Source organism: Crocodylus porosus, unplaced genomic scaffold, assembly GCF_001723895.1.
Source record: "Crocodylus porosus isolate Cpor-Errol unplaced genomic scaffold, CroPor_comp1, whole genome shotgun sequence".
In the NCBI taxonomy this organism is placed as follows: Eukaryota; Metazoa; Chordata; order Crocodylia; family Crocodylidae; genus Crocodylus; species Crocodylus porosus.
The window spans coordinates 49,585,745-49,602,294 of record NW_017728906.1 but is presented as its reverse complement, the minus strand read 5'-3'; the positions used below and the strand labels follow the sequence as shown (position 1 = coordinate 49,602,294).

Here is a 16,550-nt window from a genome sequence, read left to right as displayed (position 1 = left end):
ACTCGAGGGGCCTAATACATCCATGGTATAACTCAGCTGAAGGCAGGAAAGTTGGAAAGTCATAGTAGAAATGAATTTGCCCTGCGATCTTTATCTTCCTTTTTCTATTCCCCTTCCCCACACATGCTGCTCCTCTAGCCTTCTTTGTTTTATTCCTGGAAGTTGGGCATGATCAGCCCTATCCGATTAGCAGAGAATATTAGGTATCCACCCAATTCTCTGCAAAGTACTTCTCCCAGGGACAGGAAAAACTTCCACACTTTCTTTTATCATGTGGACATGTGCTTATCTTGTTTTCTAAATTTCTTAATAATAATCAGATATAAGCTATTATCACGTGTACATGTTACTGTACCCTTGATACTAGAAATAATTTGCAAATACTTTTCCATTCTTTAAACCAAAGTGCTGCTCAACACGGGTCAGGAGGCAGTTGGACAGGAATCTCACCTTTCATAAAATGGTGGCGTGGATGATTGCCCTTCACACTGGTAGGTGTTCCCAAGTTTCATTACACACAAAATCTAAGTAGAAATAGTTTTTTCTTGATTTATAATGAGGGTTGTTTATGTGGATAGAGAAAATGAAAATTCTAATCTGTGGGAGACAAAGCTTTAGTGTTCAAAATCCAATAATGTTGACTGGGTACCTATGCATTTAATATTTGTTATCTTCTCTGTCATTCTCAGCAATTCACACCATAGCACACTTATTTAATGTAGAATGGTTGGTGAAGGCACGTCTTGGTATGGAAGGAAATTTGTCATATGCTCTTTCTCAACTTGGAGACAAGCCAGGTGAAACCTATCTGAACTTTGTTCGGGAAAGATATGAGGCAAGTGAAATAGTGCCATAAGGAATATTCATCTGTACAACTGTGTCAGCGTAACAGAGGTGAAAAATCTTCTAATGCCTCCATAGGCATGAATTTGCATCCTGCTTTCAATTTGTGCCAAAGGCTTACCCAGTCAACCCAACTGTAAATGTGTGCCTGACCATTCAGACTGGGGAGTAAAAGACAACTATATGCATGTGGAATGCTTTTGGCCATGGAAACTGGAATGCCTCATACATGCTAATCTAAAGGGCCATTTGGGTTGGACCTTTCTTAAATTAAGTCATTTGCATTTGGTTAGTAGATTCTAGTGCAGAAGCAAACATCATGTAATGTATTCCTTGACATCTAGCAATAATTAATTATATTAATACAAAGTTTAATAGTATTTTGCATTTTTCCCTAGCAAATTCTTTGGAGCCATTAATTCAGACTAATTTTACTAACTGCAGCTGCTCAGCACCACTGAAAAGCAAAGTATTGGTTTAGGTGTCTAAATATGGTTACAGGCCACAAACTTCATCTGCATAATTATGGAAATGTGTTTGAGTGATTTTTCTCGAAGAGCTCCTTTCCCCTCCCTATTCCCTACCCTCTGCATTCTAACTGCTTTCTATTTAGAAGCTCTGCTTCCTGCAGTCCCTTCATAGCATCTGGTGAAGTGAGTTTGAGTTCATGAAAGCTTATGCTCTTTATATATATCTTGTTTGGTTAGTCTACAAGATGCATATCTACTTTGCCTTCTGTCTGACTTCAGGCAACACAGCTACCTACCTCTCTCTGCACTTAGTCCACGACAGAGTCAGAAAGTGAACTCCAAATGTCTTATTCCGATTTCCATGCATAAACTTTTAGAACACATTTTCTCTATCCCTCCACAGTAATAGGGGCGTGCGAAGTGGACCCTATTTGATTTGGATTCGGTCTGAATCAGGGACAGTGATTCAAACTATGAACTATGAAACTATGATTCGTTGATTCAGATCACTGTCTCTGATTCAATTCGGCTGAATCTGAATCTGAAGATTCGATGCTGATTCAGAGAATCAGTGATTCGAACAAAGACACATCTTTAAGTTTTTTCTACATACCTAGAGGTAGCAGGCGCAGCTCGTGATTGCTGCAATGCTGGGGTGCATGGAGCATCCCACAGGAGCACGGGGGGAACCTCCACGTGCTTGGCGGCAAACTCAGAGGTGGACTTCCGGTCCACTTCCAGATCTGCCGGAGAGAGCACAGGGTCTGTGCACCCGCCACCCATGGCTTGGTGATCACCCACAGGGGGACTCCAAGAGCCCCTCCCCCCCAGACCCAGGAGACAGCAGTCACCAAGCCAAGGAGGCACAGGGGCCCGCCTACACACTCTCCAGCAGACCCGAAAGTGGACCGGAAGTGCTTCTGGTCCATTTCTGGGTCTGCTGCTGCGCACACTGGGGAGCCCACCTGTGCTTCTGTGGGACGTTGCATCTGCCCCAGCACCGCAGCATTTACAAGTCCCAGCTACCTAGAGGTAGCTAATTGGAGGGTTCCAATTTGATTCAGAGAGATTAAAGGGTCCTCTGATTTTGATGTGGATTCAGAGATTCAGTTGTCGAATCAGGCTGAATCTCTGCCGAATCGAATCAGGGACAGAAGCTTCGCACAGCCCTACACAGAAACTGTTTTGCATATCTGCTCTTATCCTACAGTAAGTGGAAGCTAAACCACAGTATTTAGCCCTATTTATTTCAGGGTAGCAGTTGATGCAGGGTAAGATTCAGTCAAATTGTAGTATTACAGAACAAGGTATGCTTTTACAAAAGCACATGACTTACAATGAACTATTCTCATAAGATTTCTTATACAGTATCTTAGATTTTGAAATAAGAAAGCTGGGTGCTGCTCTGCACAAGTTTGATATGTTTTCCCTCTTTAGACCAATGCATTTATTTATTTTACAGAATCCCGCAGGTGGCCTATATGTTGCTTTTACATACTTGGCAGGTCTCACTGGCGTCATCATTACACTGTGCTTTATATTAATCATCACATCATCCACTAAGACTATTCGAAGGTCATATTTTGAAGTGTTTTGGTATACCCATCATCTCTTTGTCATCTTCTTTATTGGGCTTGTCATCCATGGTGTTGGGTAAGTAATTGTAAATATTCCCTGCACACAGCACGTGGCAGTTAAGGTGGTGGTGTTTAAACCTCCAAAACAGACTTATTAGGGCACATCTCCACATGCAGGGGCATATGTTTGCAGGGCAAATATAGTGGTGGCACAGATTTTTGCTGCTACTTTTTGCCACATTGCATGCCTCTGCATGTGTGGTTTGGTGTGGGGCATATTACCTCACTTTGGGGAAGCTGCTCTTTCCCCGCTCCTCCCAGCTCCTGATGTGCTGGGGGAGCTGGAGGACAACTAAAGCAGTGGAGACACTCTGGCCAGCAGCCAGAGCATCTCCCTGGAGGACCAAGCCTCCACGTAGCAAATTTTGCCCCCTCACAGCAGATATGTAGCACAGGGCATGTTTTAACATTCTGGGTATGCAGTTTGTGGCACCACAGAAGTTTGTGGTGCCAGAAACTGCATATGCCTGCACATCTGGATGCAGTCATAATGCTTTTCTTATCAGTGACTTTCAGCAGTTATTTTTAATAGTGATTATGGGCTAATGCCATAATATATTAATCATACAAGAGCGATTTTGCTCATATATGTAAGTCTCTACAGGATCCATTCATTAAGATTCTATGATTCCCTTTTTTTATTTTCAGTTAGAAAATTTGTACCTGTAAAGGTTTTATTTCTACAGCTTAGTTCTTAAAAATGCTTGCGGAAAAGATAATTCAGCAAAAACTCTTCCTTTCTTTCCTCTTAAAGGTCCTGAGAAGACAGCAGGAATGAGGTTAAAATAGAGAAAGGAGAGTGAAGATAAGAGGGAGAGTAACCATGAAGTCAATGTATTAGTATAATGTAGATCAGCTGAAGGTCTGGCTGACAGCTTCCAGGAGAAGGTCATAGGTAGAAATTTGTTTGCAGTATTTCTGGTTTTGATCCTTGATAAACTGAGAATCTTGACGTTCTCTTTTTTGACCACATTATTGCCAATAGCAACTAGCATATTTCTCAGGTCTTCACTTGACATTTTTGTGTTTCTCCTGGCAAATCCATAGAGGATTTTTCTCCTTTTTGCTTTGTTTTAGCAGTAAATCTACAGCTTAAGTAAAACAGAACCTTAGCAGAAAGGGCATTAATTTTGCAGAACAAAATAATCAAAGATGATAACCATAAATAATGCATATACGGTAATTTAATTTCCATTAACGTTCTGTCTTAATTTCAGCCGTATTGTACGACGGCAGACAGAGGAGAGTTTGGAAGTCCACTCCCCACAGCAATGTACAAACTACAGTGAATGGGGTAGCCAAAAATGTCCTGTACCCCAGTTTGCAGGAAATCCTCCAATGGTATGATCTTGTTTTTAAGTTTAAATCCAGTAATGAAGGATCTTTGTAATGCATCCTTTTTCTGTTAAACAGCCAATGCTGCAGAAGGGTTCATATGAATCTATGTATTCAGGATACTATGAGCATTGGTGCTAATTTTTTTTAACCATTTTGACATGGTGGATTGTAAACAGAGATGAACCCAAGACAGAAGATGCTACCCCAGTGGAGGTACAGACAGATAAAACAATTATAGTGTGTGAAAAGGGGAAGGGCTGACCTTACATTAGCTGCTTCATAATAATGGTTTTGTGTGTCTGCTCCCATCCTACGGCAAGTGGAAGCTAAACCACACTATTTAGCCCTATTTCATTCGAAGTAGCAGCTAATGCGTGGTATGTGCCCTCCACTTTTAACTCGGTGCTTTCTTTGCTTGTCCATATTCTGACTGAGGAGGGTATTCCTTAAATATGTTACTTTCCATCTCATTTCTGAAGCCCCTGGCATCAGTGAATTTCAGTTATACATTGTTTTTTATTGTTATCTATGCAAACTAGAACTTCTGGGAAAGATATCTGACATAAGGACATTGGTTAGTCAGTCTTTACTGAGTATACCCACGATGTCAGTGCCAGTCAACCTTTTCCTGTCTGTTTTAACTGCCGTCTGAAGTAGCTTAAATAATATTCGTACCTGTGAAACTCCAAATATCACCTCTTCAAAGAGAAATAAAATAGGCCGAACCTCTTCAGTACATCTCCAAAATAAAACAAACATATTTAATAGGATGGGTAAAGAAGGAAAAGAGAAAAATATTGATCGAGACTGACATACCAAAAAAAGATTTGAAAGCAATTTACCACATTGTGTTAAAGAGCTTGCAGTTTACTCAAAAGTATGCACGAGCATAACAAGAGAAGGAAAAACTGTAATCTCTCAAGGGCAAGGACTGTCTTTGTTAGGTATCTGGAGTTTTTTTTTTAATCTACAGCTGGAGTCTCTAGGAGCTATCACTATAGGAATAATAACTAATAATTTCTTATCAGTAAAGGAACAACTGTACACCTAATGTAAAACAAAGGTTTAGGAACAGTGACACTGCATTTAGTTTCAAGCTTAGTTAGGGTTAAATTGCAGGTTCTAACCAACCTATCAATAGGAATCACAAGCTTGCTTGTGTTTGTTAAGGGAGAGAATGACACAGATTTTTCATTTTCAGTGTAGTCTATTGAGAATGCATTCCCCAAAAGAAGGACAATCATTTTTACTGGGACATGATAAGTCATTCTCATATCCTGATTTTGTGAAACTATTTGAAGTACTTTTTATTTATAAACCAGGCTTGTTTTAGAACATAATGTATGCAGTTGCACAGATGTACATGAGAGTGGAGTTTGCTTCATAATGGTTGAGAGGAAAAAGGAAAATCTGACCTCAGCTGGTCCTTGGCTTCGTTTCCAACATGGTAGATTTTAGGGCTTGTTACTCATCACTGGAAGTCCTATTACCCTGAAAATGTTTTTGAAACTATTTTGTCCCCCAGATTCCAAGAGAAGTCATGCCAGCACCATTTTAAGAAAGAAACATTTAAGTTGTGCCACATTGTGTGTTGTGCCATTCATCGTTGGTGCAGTTCAATTTCCATCAGTGTAGTTACACTATTAATTAATGTATGCATCATGTACTTTGTGACTTACACATGGTATGAAGTTTTAGGAGGCAAGAGAAAATAAATGTTTAATGAGAAGAGGTGATTGACTCCTGATCCAGTTGCATGTTTTCTGGTTTATGTAGGGACTGAAATATATAGGCCCTCCACTTTTAAATTAGAACTGGCAACTCTGAATTTTAGATTCATAACTCAATATAATGCCCAAAGCTTTCAAGACAGAGTAAACTCAATGAATCTAAACTCCTCAGCAAATCTGGGCAAGTAAATGTGAACTCTTGGTCTGTAGACCCAATCTTTCCCACAGACCAGCACTGCAACCCTAGTCTGGTCCATAGGGCCAAATCAATTGGATGAATCTATCCTAAAACATATCATAGTTCCTTGTTTCACTTGTTTGTCATTTTTCTTTTGTTAACAGACATGGAAGTGGGTAGTGGCTCCGATGTTTTTATACCTGTGTGAAAGGTTGGTGCGATTTTGGCGATCACAGCAGAAGGTTGTTATCACAAAGGTATGTGGCCATGCTATGCATTTAATCTTGGGCAGATGTACATGAGTTTGCTGATTAGCAGGAATCCTGGTTTTTGCTGATGAAAAATATCCCCATTTTTCATCTTTTAAAAAATAACCTAACATCCACATTTTTCCATGATTAAAATGAAATGCCACTAATACATAGATATATGTTTATAGTGGTGTTTCATTTTAATCACGGAACAATATGGATTTTGGGTTACATTTTTAATCTGAAAAATGGGGATTTTTTTTTATCAGAGAAAACCAGGATCTCTGCTGATTACCTGCAATCAGTATTCAAGAATGCAATATGGTAACTGGTTTCAGGCAAAGGCAGTGACACCCCCCTGTCAGGCTGAGCCTGTTAGAGTAAAAACCCTCTTCTGGGATTCTCACAAAGTGTTATGGGGGATGTTAACTAAGAAAAAAAATCCTCTTAACTATACTGATTCAGTTTCATTTAAGTCTCTAAATTTAGACTCTATATAACTCCCAAACTAAAATAATATAAGAAAAGAAAAATGGTTAAAAGCCATGCATCCAGGAGACATGGATATAATTCTTAGTTTCAGTACAGACTTCCTATATGACCTTGGCTAAGTTACATAAGGTAACAATTCCAAAAGCCCAGAAGTAACTCAAGAGCTGGAGTGTCCATTTTCCAAAGTGACATAGACATTTAAGATTTCTCAATGATACTTGAGTGCCACAGCTTTTGAAATTGAGACTGCTAAATGACTCTAATGCTTTCAAATATATTACCTTTAATGTCCCTGTGCCTCACCTCCCTCCCCAGTTGCAAAATGAGGATAATGTTACTTCCTAGGCACGTCTACATGAGACATTGACTGTGCAGTAACACTGCATGGCAAAACTGTGACATGACGCTACTGCACAGTAGTAACAGGTTTTCATAAAGTCCTTGTGCACGTTTAAACTTTAATAACTTAGGTTGTAGGTATGATAGAAACAATCTAAATGGCATTTAAAAGCAAATTTATTAACATTTGAGGACAACTAGAATACACAATGCTAGAGTTCAACATAACCACCATCCATCATGACACAGTGCTCAATCCAATCTTCCAACTCCTTGAAAACGTTTCCCAGTTGCACTTGAGTTACTGTACTAATTGCATTGGTGATCCTAGCCCTAAGATCCACCAAAGAACATGGTTTTGACAAGTAAACTACACTTTTAACATGTCCCCATAAAAAGAAGTCCAACTGCAAAGGGTCAGGTGAATGAGGTGGCCAAGCAACTGGTCTACCTCTGCCTAACCACTTCTCTAGGAAAATGTCATTTAGGAACTGTCATACATTCAGAGTGTAGTGGTACGGAGCTCCATCTTATTTAAGAATAAATTCATTATTACCTATAAAGTCTAGCATTATCGACTCTAGTTGTCCTAAAACATTAATAAATTTGCTTTTAAATGCTATTTACAGATTGTTTCTATCATACCTACAACCTAAGTTATGAAAGTTTAAAAGTGCACAAGGACTTTATGAAGACCCTGTATTAGGCTACTGAGCAGTAGCTTCATATAAAAGGCATTCACCAGTACTACTGCACAGTGATTTGGGTTACTGCACATTTATTTAGTACTTGCTCATAATAATATTTATAATAAACAAGTACTAAATAAATGTGCAGTAACAACTGTGCAGTAGTGTCTCATGTAGACATGGCCCCTTTCTCCAAACATTATCTGCATTGTCTGCTTAGACTGTGAGCGCTTCCTGGCAAGAAATGTCTCTTATTATCTGTTTGCACAATGCTGAGCACAAAAAGAGGGTCCCTGTCTTTCTAAGAGCTACTGTAATACAAATATTTATGAGGTGAGTCAGTTATAAATTTAGCCAAGCAGACTAGATTCCCCTTTCTTCAAATCTCTCCTGAAAATTGACAGTTACCTCAGTAATGAAGTAAAGGTTGAAAGGGTCTGAGAGACTTTGAACTCCTCTTACTCCTTGAGCTGTTCACTTTTGTTCAAAGTTAAAGAAATAGTGAGGTGATGTGAGCAATTGTTATATCTCCTATGTGGAAATGAACAAAGCTCTCTTATTTCCAGTACTGTCAGTCTAGCACTTTGACCAGTTTTATTTGTTCCCTTGGCAAAATACGATGCCATGTATTGATGGATGTGATCATGGTGAAAGAGGTCTGACCGCACAAGTGTTGACAACATTGTTTTACGCTGTGCCATTAGGTAGTTGTTCATCCTTTCAAAACAATTGAGCTCCAGATGATGAAGAAAGGTTTCAAGATGGAAGTTGGGCAGTATATTTTTGTCAAATGTCCTGCAGTATCAAGACTGGAGTGGCACCCTTTTACATTGACTTCTGCTCCTGAAGAGGATTACTTCAGCATTCATGTCCGTATTGTAGGGGATTGGACAGAGGGTTTGTTTAATGCCTGTGGATGTGATAAACAAGAATTCCAAGAAGCGTGGAAATTGCCCAAGTATGTACAAAGAATAATCTCCATGATGATATTATTAATATTGTTATTTCAAATCTGCTAGGCTTAAAATTATAGCTGTCCATTTTGGAGGCATGCATCATGCATTTCTTCACTCCTTCCATCCTGGCTGATGCCTACCCTCCAGACTTTTATTCTACACTGCTTACAAAAATCAACTCATAGAAAATGCATGTTTTAGTGAATGGGGACAAGTGTTTCTGTGGAAGTGAATTTTGGCTTAACTGGTGATTTCCTGGATTTGGAGTGATTTCTCTTTGGTGGGAAATACACTTGGGCAAGGTAAAGCTGAACTCTAAGTTGAAGGGACAGCTTCTCAGTTCTACATCAGACCAATGAAGAGCTCTAATGTTTGATTAGAACTCACTACTGGCATAAATCAAAGGAATGAGATCTTGGGCCAGTTCCCTACTCCTCACAACAACAGCAGAAGAGATTTGCCAGGGAGTAGAGTACAGCAGAGCTCTCCACTATGCCATTCCTTTACTGGGGGGCAGCGGGAGGAACTGCAGTAGCTCTATGTATATAGTAAATATGAGTGGATCTAGCAAGTTGAAAAGTGGCGTGGGAGAGATGTTACCAGTGCAGCAGGGGTGCTTGCAACACACCTGTCCCCATTCCTTAGCAGACAGCAGCTGCCAGGGCCTTCTTTGTCCCAGAAGCAGGTAAGATTTCTTCCCCCAACTCTCATCACCCCCTCCCACCTTCCAGTGCTCAGCAGCACATCCCCTCTCCTCCCATCCCCAACCCCCTGTCCAGCAGGAGTTGCTCAAGGTTTGCCTCTGAGCACTGGAATTGGGGATCTGCCCACTGCCACTACTGTTCTTAGCTTTCTCAGGGCATGGGAAACCCCAAAGCCACTCCTGCCCCAATCCAGCTGGGGACTTCTGTGAGTGGCAGCAGCATACTGGGCTTCGCCAGAGACAGCAGTGGCAGGGAGACTCCCCCAACTTTCAGGTGCTCCTGCCCCCTGTCCACCCCCCCGGTGTCCCCAGCTGGTCAAAAGCAGGCACTGGAAGGTGCCATATCTCTGACCTGTGCCCCACATAGTCACAGCCTGCAGCTGGAGCTCCCAGGATGACATGCACAATGCAATGGAGGGGGAGGGAGCAGGGATCTGCCTGCTGCCACTGCTGGAGCCCAGCTCCCTGTGCAGCCACTCCATGAAGACCACAGTTGCAGCAGAGCAGGAGTGGTCCTGGGGCTTGGTTTTGTTAAGGTCAGTAAAGACAGGGACAATAGCAGCAGTGGGCAGGTCCCTCCCTCTCTTCACCTGCTCCCTACTTAATCCCCAGGGATGTTCTATGCCAGAATGGGGCTCCAGGTGCTCCTCATACTCCTTGGGGGAGCCAGGTATTGGGGGCCACAGGGAACTGGAGTTGCTGCAGGTGAGCTACACTGTGAAAGAGGGGTTTGACTATGCCACTGCACCCCTTCTGCATCCGCCCCAGGTGTAACTCATGTTTGGGCCAGGTGCCAGACTTAGAGAGCCACAACTATTTTTCAGGTCTCCTCCATCCCTTCTTTTACCGAGTACTGTTTGGACTTAGGGAGAATCATGCTCAATTTTTTAACAAATGTAAGTTAATAGATATGCTAGAGTATATTATTTTTATAATGTATTGACTGTGCTCTTTGTTTTAGGATAGCTGTGGATGGCCCCTTTGGCACAGCTAGTGAGGATGTATTTCATTATGAAACTGTTATGCTAGTTGGAGCTGGAATAGGGGTCACTCCATTTGCATCGGTACTCAAGTCTGTCTGGTACAAATATTGCCACGATGCAACCAGCCTCAGGCTCAAAAAGGTATATCCCCTGTCAAGTGTATGAAACTTCTATTTCAGAGCCCTCACAATTATTGGAGAGGAAAAATCCCTCAACAAAATGGACACAGCAAAGCTTATGTACAAACTAGCTTGATCCAGAGATTGACTTGTGTGCAGGGGAAAAACCCAGAGTATTAATAAGACGGTTAAAATAAAGGAAGGGGAAAATGCGTTAAATAAGTAAAATCCAATTTATGAAGCAAATTTATTAAACACATTTATGAAAAGACAATTTATGAAACCAGCTTAGAAAACAAATCTCATAGCCTGTGCACAGCCCTGGGAATTATACCATGGGGATTTTCATGGGGATTACAGACTGGAGGAGTCCTTCTCCAAGCTGTACAGCAGCCATAAAGTTGCATCCCCACCTCTATTACACTCTTGCAAACTGGAAGCTGCTGCAGTTGTCCTTTGGTGGAACTTTACAACATTCATTAAACAATACTATTACCATGCCCTTACCTTGGAAATTACCCTGTGTGCTAAGGTAGAGAATGCTCCCAGAAAGCACAGCTCCACTGTCTATATGTCTGTTTGCCCACCTCAGACAGAAGAACAGGTATAGTTCTGTTACCTGCTGGGCCCTCTTCAGCTGCCAAGGCAGAGACAGTACTTGAGTTTTAGTCCCTATTAATGCTCTATCAAACTGCTATTTTTAGGTAGGAGTGGAGAGGCAGCATAAACCAATAAATAAGATGTTGAGGGTTGGGGGGATAGGAAGCTGTTGTTCTCTTTGTCTCGCAATCATTAACTCTGCCTCACAGCCCTTCGAGCCTTTAAATAATTGTAAAGTTCTGATGCTGCATCCTGCTCCTGCCAGAGCCGGTAGCCAGGGGGTGCATGGGGGTGCACATTCACCCGCTGAGCTTGGTGGTACACCCCTGCAAAAAGCATTGCTGACACTGCTGGTGGTGCCTGCAGGTGGTAGTTGCTAGCCACCCTCCCTGCCCTTGCCACACCACCGGCAGTGTCTGCAGGCGGTCCCAGATTGTTACTGGCCACTGCCGATGCTGCCAGTGGAGTCTGCAGGTGGTCGCCAACCACTGATCAGCACTTGCCACCCCCCTGCCCCTGCCGCTGAAAGCACTGCGGCTGCCTGCAGGAGCTCACCGCTCACTGCTGGCACCTGTGGGAGCTTGCTGTGCCCCCCAGCTTCCAGGGCCATGCAGTATTCATGCTGGGGGGATTTCTAAAGGACTGGTAAGCTAAGCCTCTGCAAATCTCCATTTTGATCAGCAAGCATGATGAAAATAGAAATGTGTATGTGCACACAGACCCTGAGAGCTTAATCCTGTCTCTTTCAGATCTATTTTTACTGGCTGTGCAGAGACACTCATGCCTTTGAATGGTTTGCTGACCTCTTGCAGTCACTGGAGACTCAAATGCAGGAGAGGGATAATGCAGAATTTCTCAGCTACAACATCTATCTTACAGGCTGGGATGAATCTCAGGTAGCCACTCTGTGGGGAAAAATTCTGGTTGTTATACATAATGGTTGATTCAGGGCATCTTGTTTGTTACATGCTCCTAGGCCTTGCACGTCTGTCTATGTATAGGGGTACAGTCAGAACGAACTTATACAAAATTATGTGTAACCAAGGTATTTGTGTATGCTATACACAGAATTCTAGTGGTGATAGCTCTACAGCCCAACCTTCCCCTGGGTGCAGAAGTGCCTGACGTAGAGCCATATAGTCCAGCAGCTAGAACATCAGCCTCTAGGGATCTCAGCTACACTCCTCAGTTAAACTCTGATATAAATTTAATTCAAGCTGCCACCGTGCATCCCTCACATATTGCTCTGGGAACCTGAAAATATTTCACATGGCTCTGACACATTCCCTTCCTGCAGATGCAAGGAGTGAGCACCCACTGAGGAACCTAGACCCAGGCCTGCTCCTTCCCAGGAGGGAAGCCAGGAAAACTCAGGGTCTTTGAAAGAAGCGGGGAATTGCATGAGAAGAACAGAGGTAGTCTCAGGCTTCAGCAGGACACTGGGTCTACTCCTGTCTTCCTCACCAGTTGAAGCTGCCCTGTCCTAGTTAACGCACGAGAAATTTAACCTGAGAAGAAAACATTAAGAACTACATTTTGGCAGTGGATTTAGAGCCAGATCCTATGTATGATTTAGACATGTTCAAACCTAGTTGCTACAGTGGTTAACTTTGAGGCCTGTGGCCCCTGGAGTAGAATTCAGAGCCCAAAGTTTGGTACTTGGCTACCTATGATGTGCACATGGAGAAGTAGGCTCCTCAGAATGGGATCCAAACCAACCGGCGTGCTAAGCAAGGAGCCACCCAGAACAGAGGTGCTCAACCTGCAGCATACATGTCACAAATGGCACGGGTAGCTTGTGTGCAGCATGTGGCAGGTGAGGAAGGAAACAGAGAAAACACGTAGACAGAGCAGGGGATAAAAAGCAGAGCAACAAATCAGGCAGGGAACACAAGCAGATTGGCTAGGGAGCATAGGGTAGGGAGCTAAAGGCTGGATGATGGATCAGGCATGGAAAGGGGAACCAGCATCACTCTCAGGGAAGGCATGGGGCATGCCTGCCAAAAAGGCTGGCTCCCACTGACTTAGATCTTGTCAACAGAAAAAGCGATGCATAGCTGAGCTTGTGCTCCTCTTGGGAGGTTAGGTGTCTTTCAAGGGGGGGCTTCTGTTTCCTTGGGATTGAGACTCCAGAGATATTTCCTACAAATCCTTCAAAGAACTGAGCAGGGCTTACACTTCTGAAAGTGCATCTGCCAAAGGAGAAGGAAGTGGTGATGATGGTATTAGTGCTAGCGGTGATGCTAGCTAGTGGTTAGATCACCTGCCCAGCAAGTGAGACATGCAGGTACAATTTCCTCCTGTGTCCTGGGTTCCAGAGCCTGCTCTTTGAACACTTCATGCATTTTGTGTTAAACAGCCCTTAGATAAAAAACAAGCATTATTCTGGGAGTAAGCACTAGAGCCCAGGACCTCCCCTGTCTCAGCTGATTGCCCTAACCACTAGGCTACAAAGTTGCTCCTCTTCTAACCCCACCTTTTCTGCAGTGCCACAGCTTCAATAGGTTGGTAGTGGGTGCCTCCATACAGCCTCACCTCTAGTCTGTTGGTGAGGGCAGTCTCCTCGGTGGTGGAAGATACACATTTAAATGCCCTTAAGCAGATAAGAAGATTAAACGTTGTTTTTTCACTTCCTCGGCAAGTGTTTTATCAACTATCGCCAACACCAGTGTTTTCTAATGCAAGTGGCTATGGCTTCTGTGTTTTGTGCTACACTTAATACTGTCCATGAGAAGTAGGGGTGCTCAGAGAATACCTACTGGATTGGGGCCTTTGGGGGATTTAGGCAATTCTCCCTTCATTTTCTGAATCCCAGTGGGGTTTTAGCTAGGAAGCAGGGGCCTAGCTGGTCAGGCCAGGGCAGCAGTAACCAGGATCACAGGTGCATAGAGAACTTCCAGGTCAAGCAGAAGTGTCTAGTGAGTTTACATGGCTGCTTACCAGGGAATTTTTTAATCGCACCTTGAGACTTCAGCACTAAGTTCTATATTAGCTTTCCTCTTTGTACCCAAGTCCTCCTTTGGATACCCACAACCAGTGGCAGACTAACTTCTCTCTTGCCTGGGCCAAGAACAAAATGCGGAAGGGTCATGATCTTACAGGTCCACCTGTAAATCTGAGGACAGGATTGTAGCCATTTTGATCTGGTAGTTTTGAACCATGTACTTTGAATATAAAATGCCAGCCAGTGATCCCACTGCTGTCACTCCTTCCTAAAAGACGTGCACTTCAGGGAACAGTTGTGTCCTGTTTGTGGAACTTGAACATTTCTACTTTAAATTCTGATAGATAAGCAAAGCTGTTTGGCCTGTTTTTTGAAGCACAATTACTGGGCTAAATCATTCTCTCTTTCTTTGTAAGGGGTAGAGATTAGGATTTCATTGGGGCCAAGGGAGCCATAAACTAGCCCATCTCTAAAAACCTATAGAAGCTCAGTCAAATATACTGTCTGTGGTATTTTGGCTGTGCAGCCAGGAATTGGTCTTTCTTCAGAACAGCAGCAGCCTCAGCAGCCCCTGCAGCTTGCTAGTAGAGGTCTAGTGCTGCCTAATGCAGCCTTAATGGTAGCTTGGTCTACTGGTAGTTAACACACTGCAGCAGGACCCAGACAAAAAGTAGAATCTCTCTTCTAGGAGTTTCTTAGCTCCTCTCCCTCTCTGGTGAAATTGGATAATGTAAGCCATTGTTGGGAGACAAAGGAATCAAACCTTCTCTTACCCACTTGAGAAATCTGTGATTCAGTCAGGAAAGATGTATGCTGTAGTAAATTTTGAGTAATTTTGACCCATAATGGATGTGAAAAGGGAAAGAAGAAAGGTCATGGAAGTCCCAGTTTAGAAAAAAAGTCCTTCTCATTTTTCTCCTCCAGTAGAACTAATATCTCTTCCAACATTTACTGAAGTAAGTGTAAACCTTTTCACTGACCTCGCCAGCTTTGAATCATGCCCTTTGGCAGTCTGTATTGATTGATATGGAAGTTACATGGACTGGAAGAGCAGAAAAGACCTCAGTGGAACAAGGAGAGTTTTGCTTAATTTAAAGTGGAACAACCTCGTTAAAGTCAATGAGGTTGTACCATTCATTGCAACCAAGGGGAGAATTTGTCTTATTAATACTGGAGAATGATAGATAATGCCTTTCATTAGAACAGTAAACTAATTACTGGCTTTCAGGATTAGTATCTTCAAGTCCTGAGATCACCTGTAGAGGTTTTTTTTGTTTTTTGTTTGCTTTTGATTATGACATCTTGGCCATTAGTCTAAGTGTTAGCTTCTTGATCACTGTCAATTCTGCATCTCACAGAAATTTATCTAACTTTCATATTATTCTACTGTTTAATATGGTGCTAAAGCAGAGAGTATCATGCCTGACCCCAGGTCTAATCCTAATGTCTACATTTCTCCTTACAATGCTACATTTCTCTCTTCTCACAGGCTACTCATTTTGCAGTGCATCATGATGAAAAGAAAGATGTGATTACTGGCCTGACACAGAAGACCTTGTACGGCAGACCAAACTGGGAAAATGAGTTCAAGACCATTGCTCAGAACCATGCAGGGTAAACAAGTGTTCAGATCTATATTGTCTGGGGACTATAGTGTCCGGGTCCTTCAAACTAATGGCTGTGAAAGAATTGCCTTGCTCCTTACGTTAATATTTGAAAGGCAGAATGATGACACAGATTGCATGTGGTTTTCAGAGTCACATGCTCCCATATTCGAGTACACTGTGATCCTGGCCAAATCACTTAAATCTATATTTTCAAATTATATTCAGTAATGCTTGAATTGTGGGTTCTGACCATCAAGCAACATCTGACATTTTTGCAAAGAGATGCCAACACCTGTAGCTCCAGTTTAAGTCAATAGGAGCCTCAGGTAATTAAGAGCTTTGAAAATGAAACCTTAATATGGATAGCCTGGATCCACAGACCTAATATATGAAGCAGTAAAATTGAGAATGTAGGTTTTAAGCTCCTTGGGCCAGCCACAGCTTCACTAAGCTAAATTCCAACTCCATGAAAGCCAGTGGTAATGTTGCCATTGGCTTCTGCGGTACCAGTATTTGATCCATTTTTTACAAGCAGTAATAAAACATACAAGTGTATTTCACAGGGGTTTTACAAGGATAACAGAGCTTCTGTTCAAAGAGGACTGTGGAGATTTAAATTGTTAAGTACTGTAATACAAGAGGTTACTTAGTACCCTGAGCAGCTCTCAGTA

At 42.4% G+C, this 16,550-nt stretch overlaps 1 protein-coding gene across 2 annotated transcripts in view; it reads left to right on the top strand.

Annotated features, from left to right (window-relative positions):
* The window catches only part of LOC109305934 (cytochrome b-245 heavy chain), a 42,823-nt gene that overhangs the window by 14,514 nt on the left and 11,759 nt on the right, over positions 1–16,550 (top strand). Inside the window, exons 4-12 of one of the 2 annotated variants that reach the window (XM_019529116.1) lie at positions 407–491; positions 690–835; positions 2,776–2,966; positions 4,168–4,291; positions 6,361–6,453; positions 8,672–8,925; positions 10,588–10,750; positions 12,078–12,224; positions 15,762–15,886. In XM_019529116.1, the coding sequence (XP_019384661.1) occupies positions 407–491; positions 690–835; positions 2,776–2,966; positions 4,168–4,291; positions 6,361–6,453; positions 8,672–8,925; positions 10,588–10,750; positions 12,078–12,224; positions 15,762–15,886 (1,328 nt within the window). Of the gene's footprint in view, positions 1–406; positions 492–689; positions 836–2,775; positions 2,967–4,167; positions 4,292–6,360; positions 6,454–8,671; positions 8,926–10,587; positions 10,751–12,077; positions 12,225–15,761; positions 15,914–16,550 lie in introns of those variants that run through there. The other variant, XM_019529115.1, reaches the window with a different exon arrangement.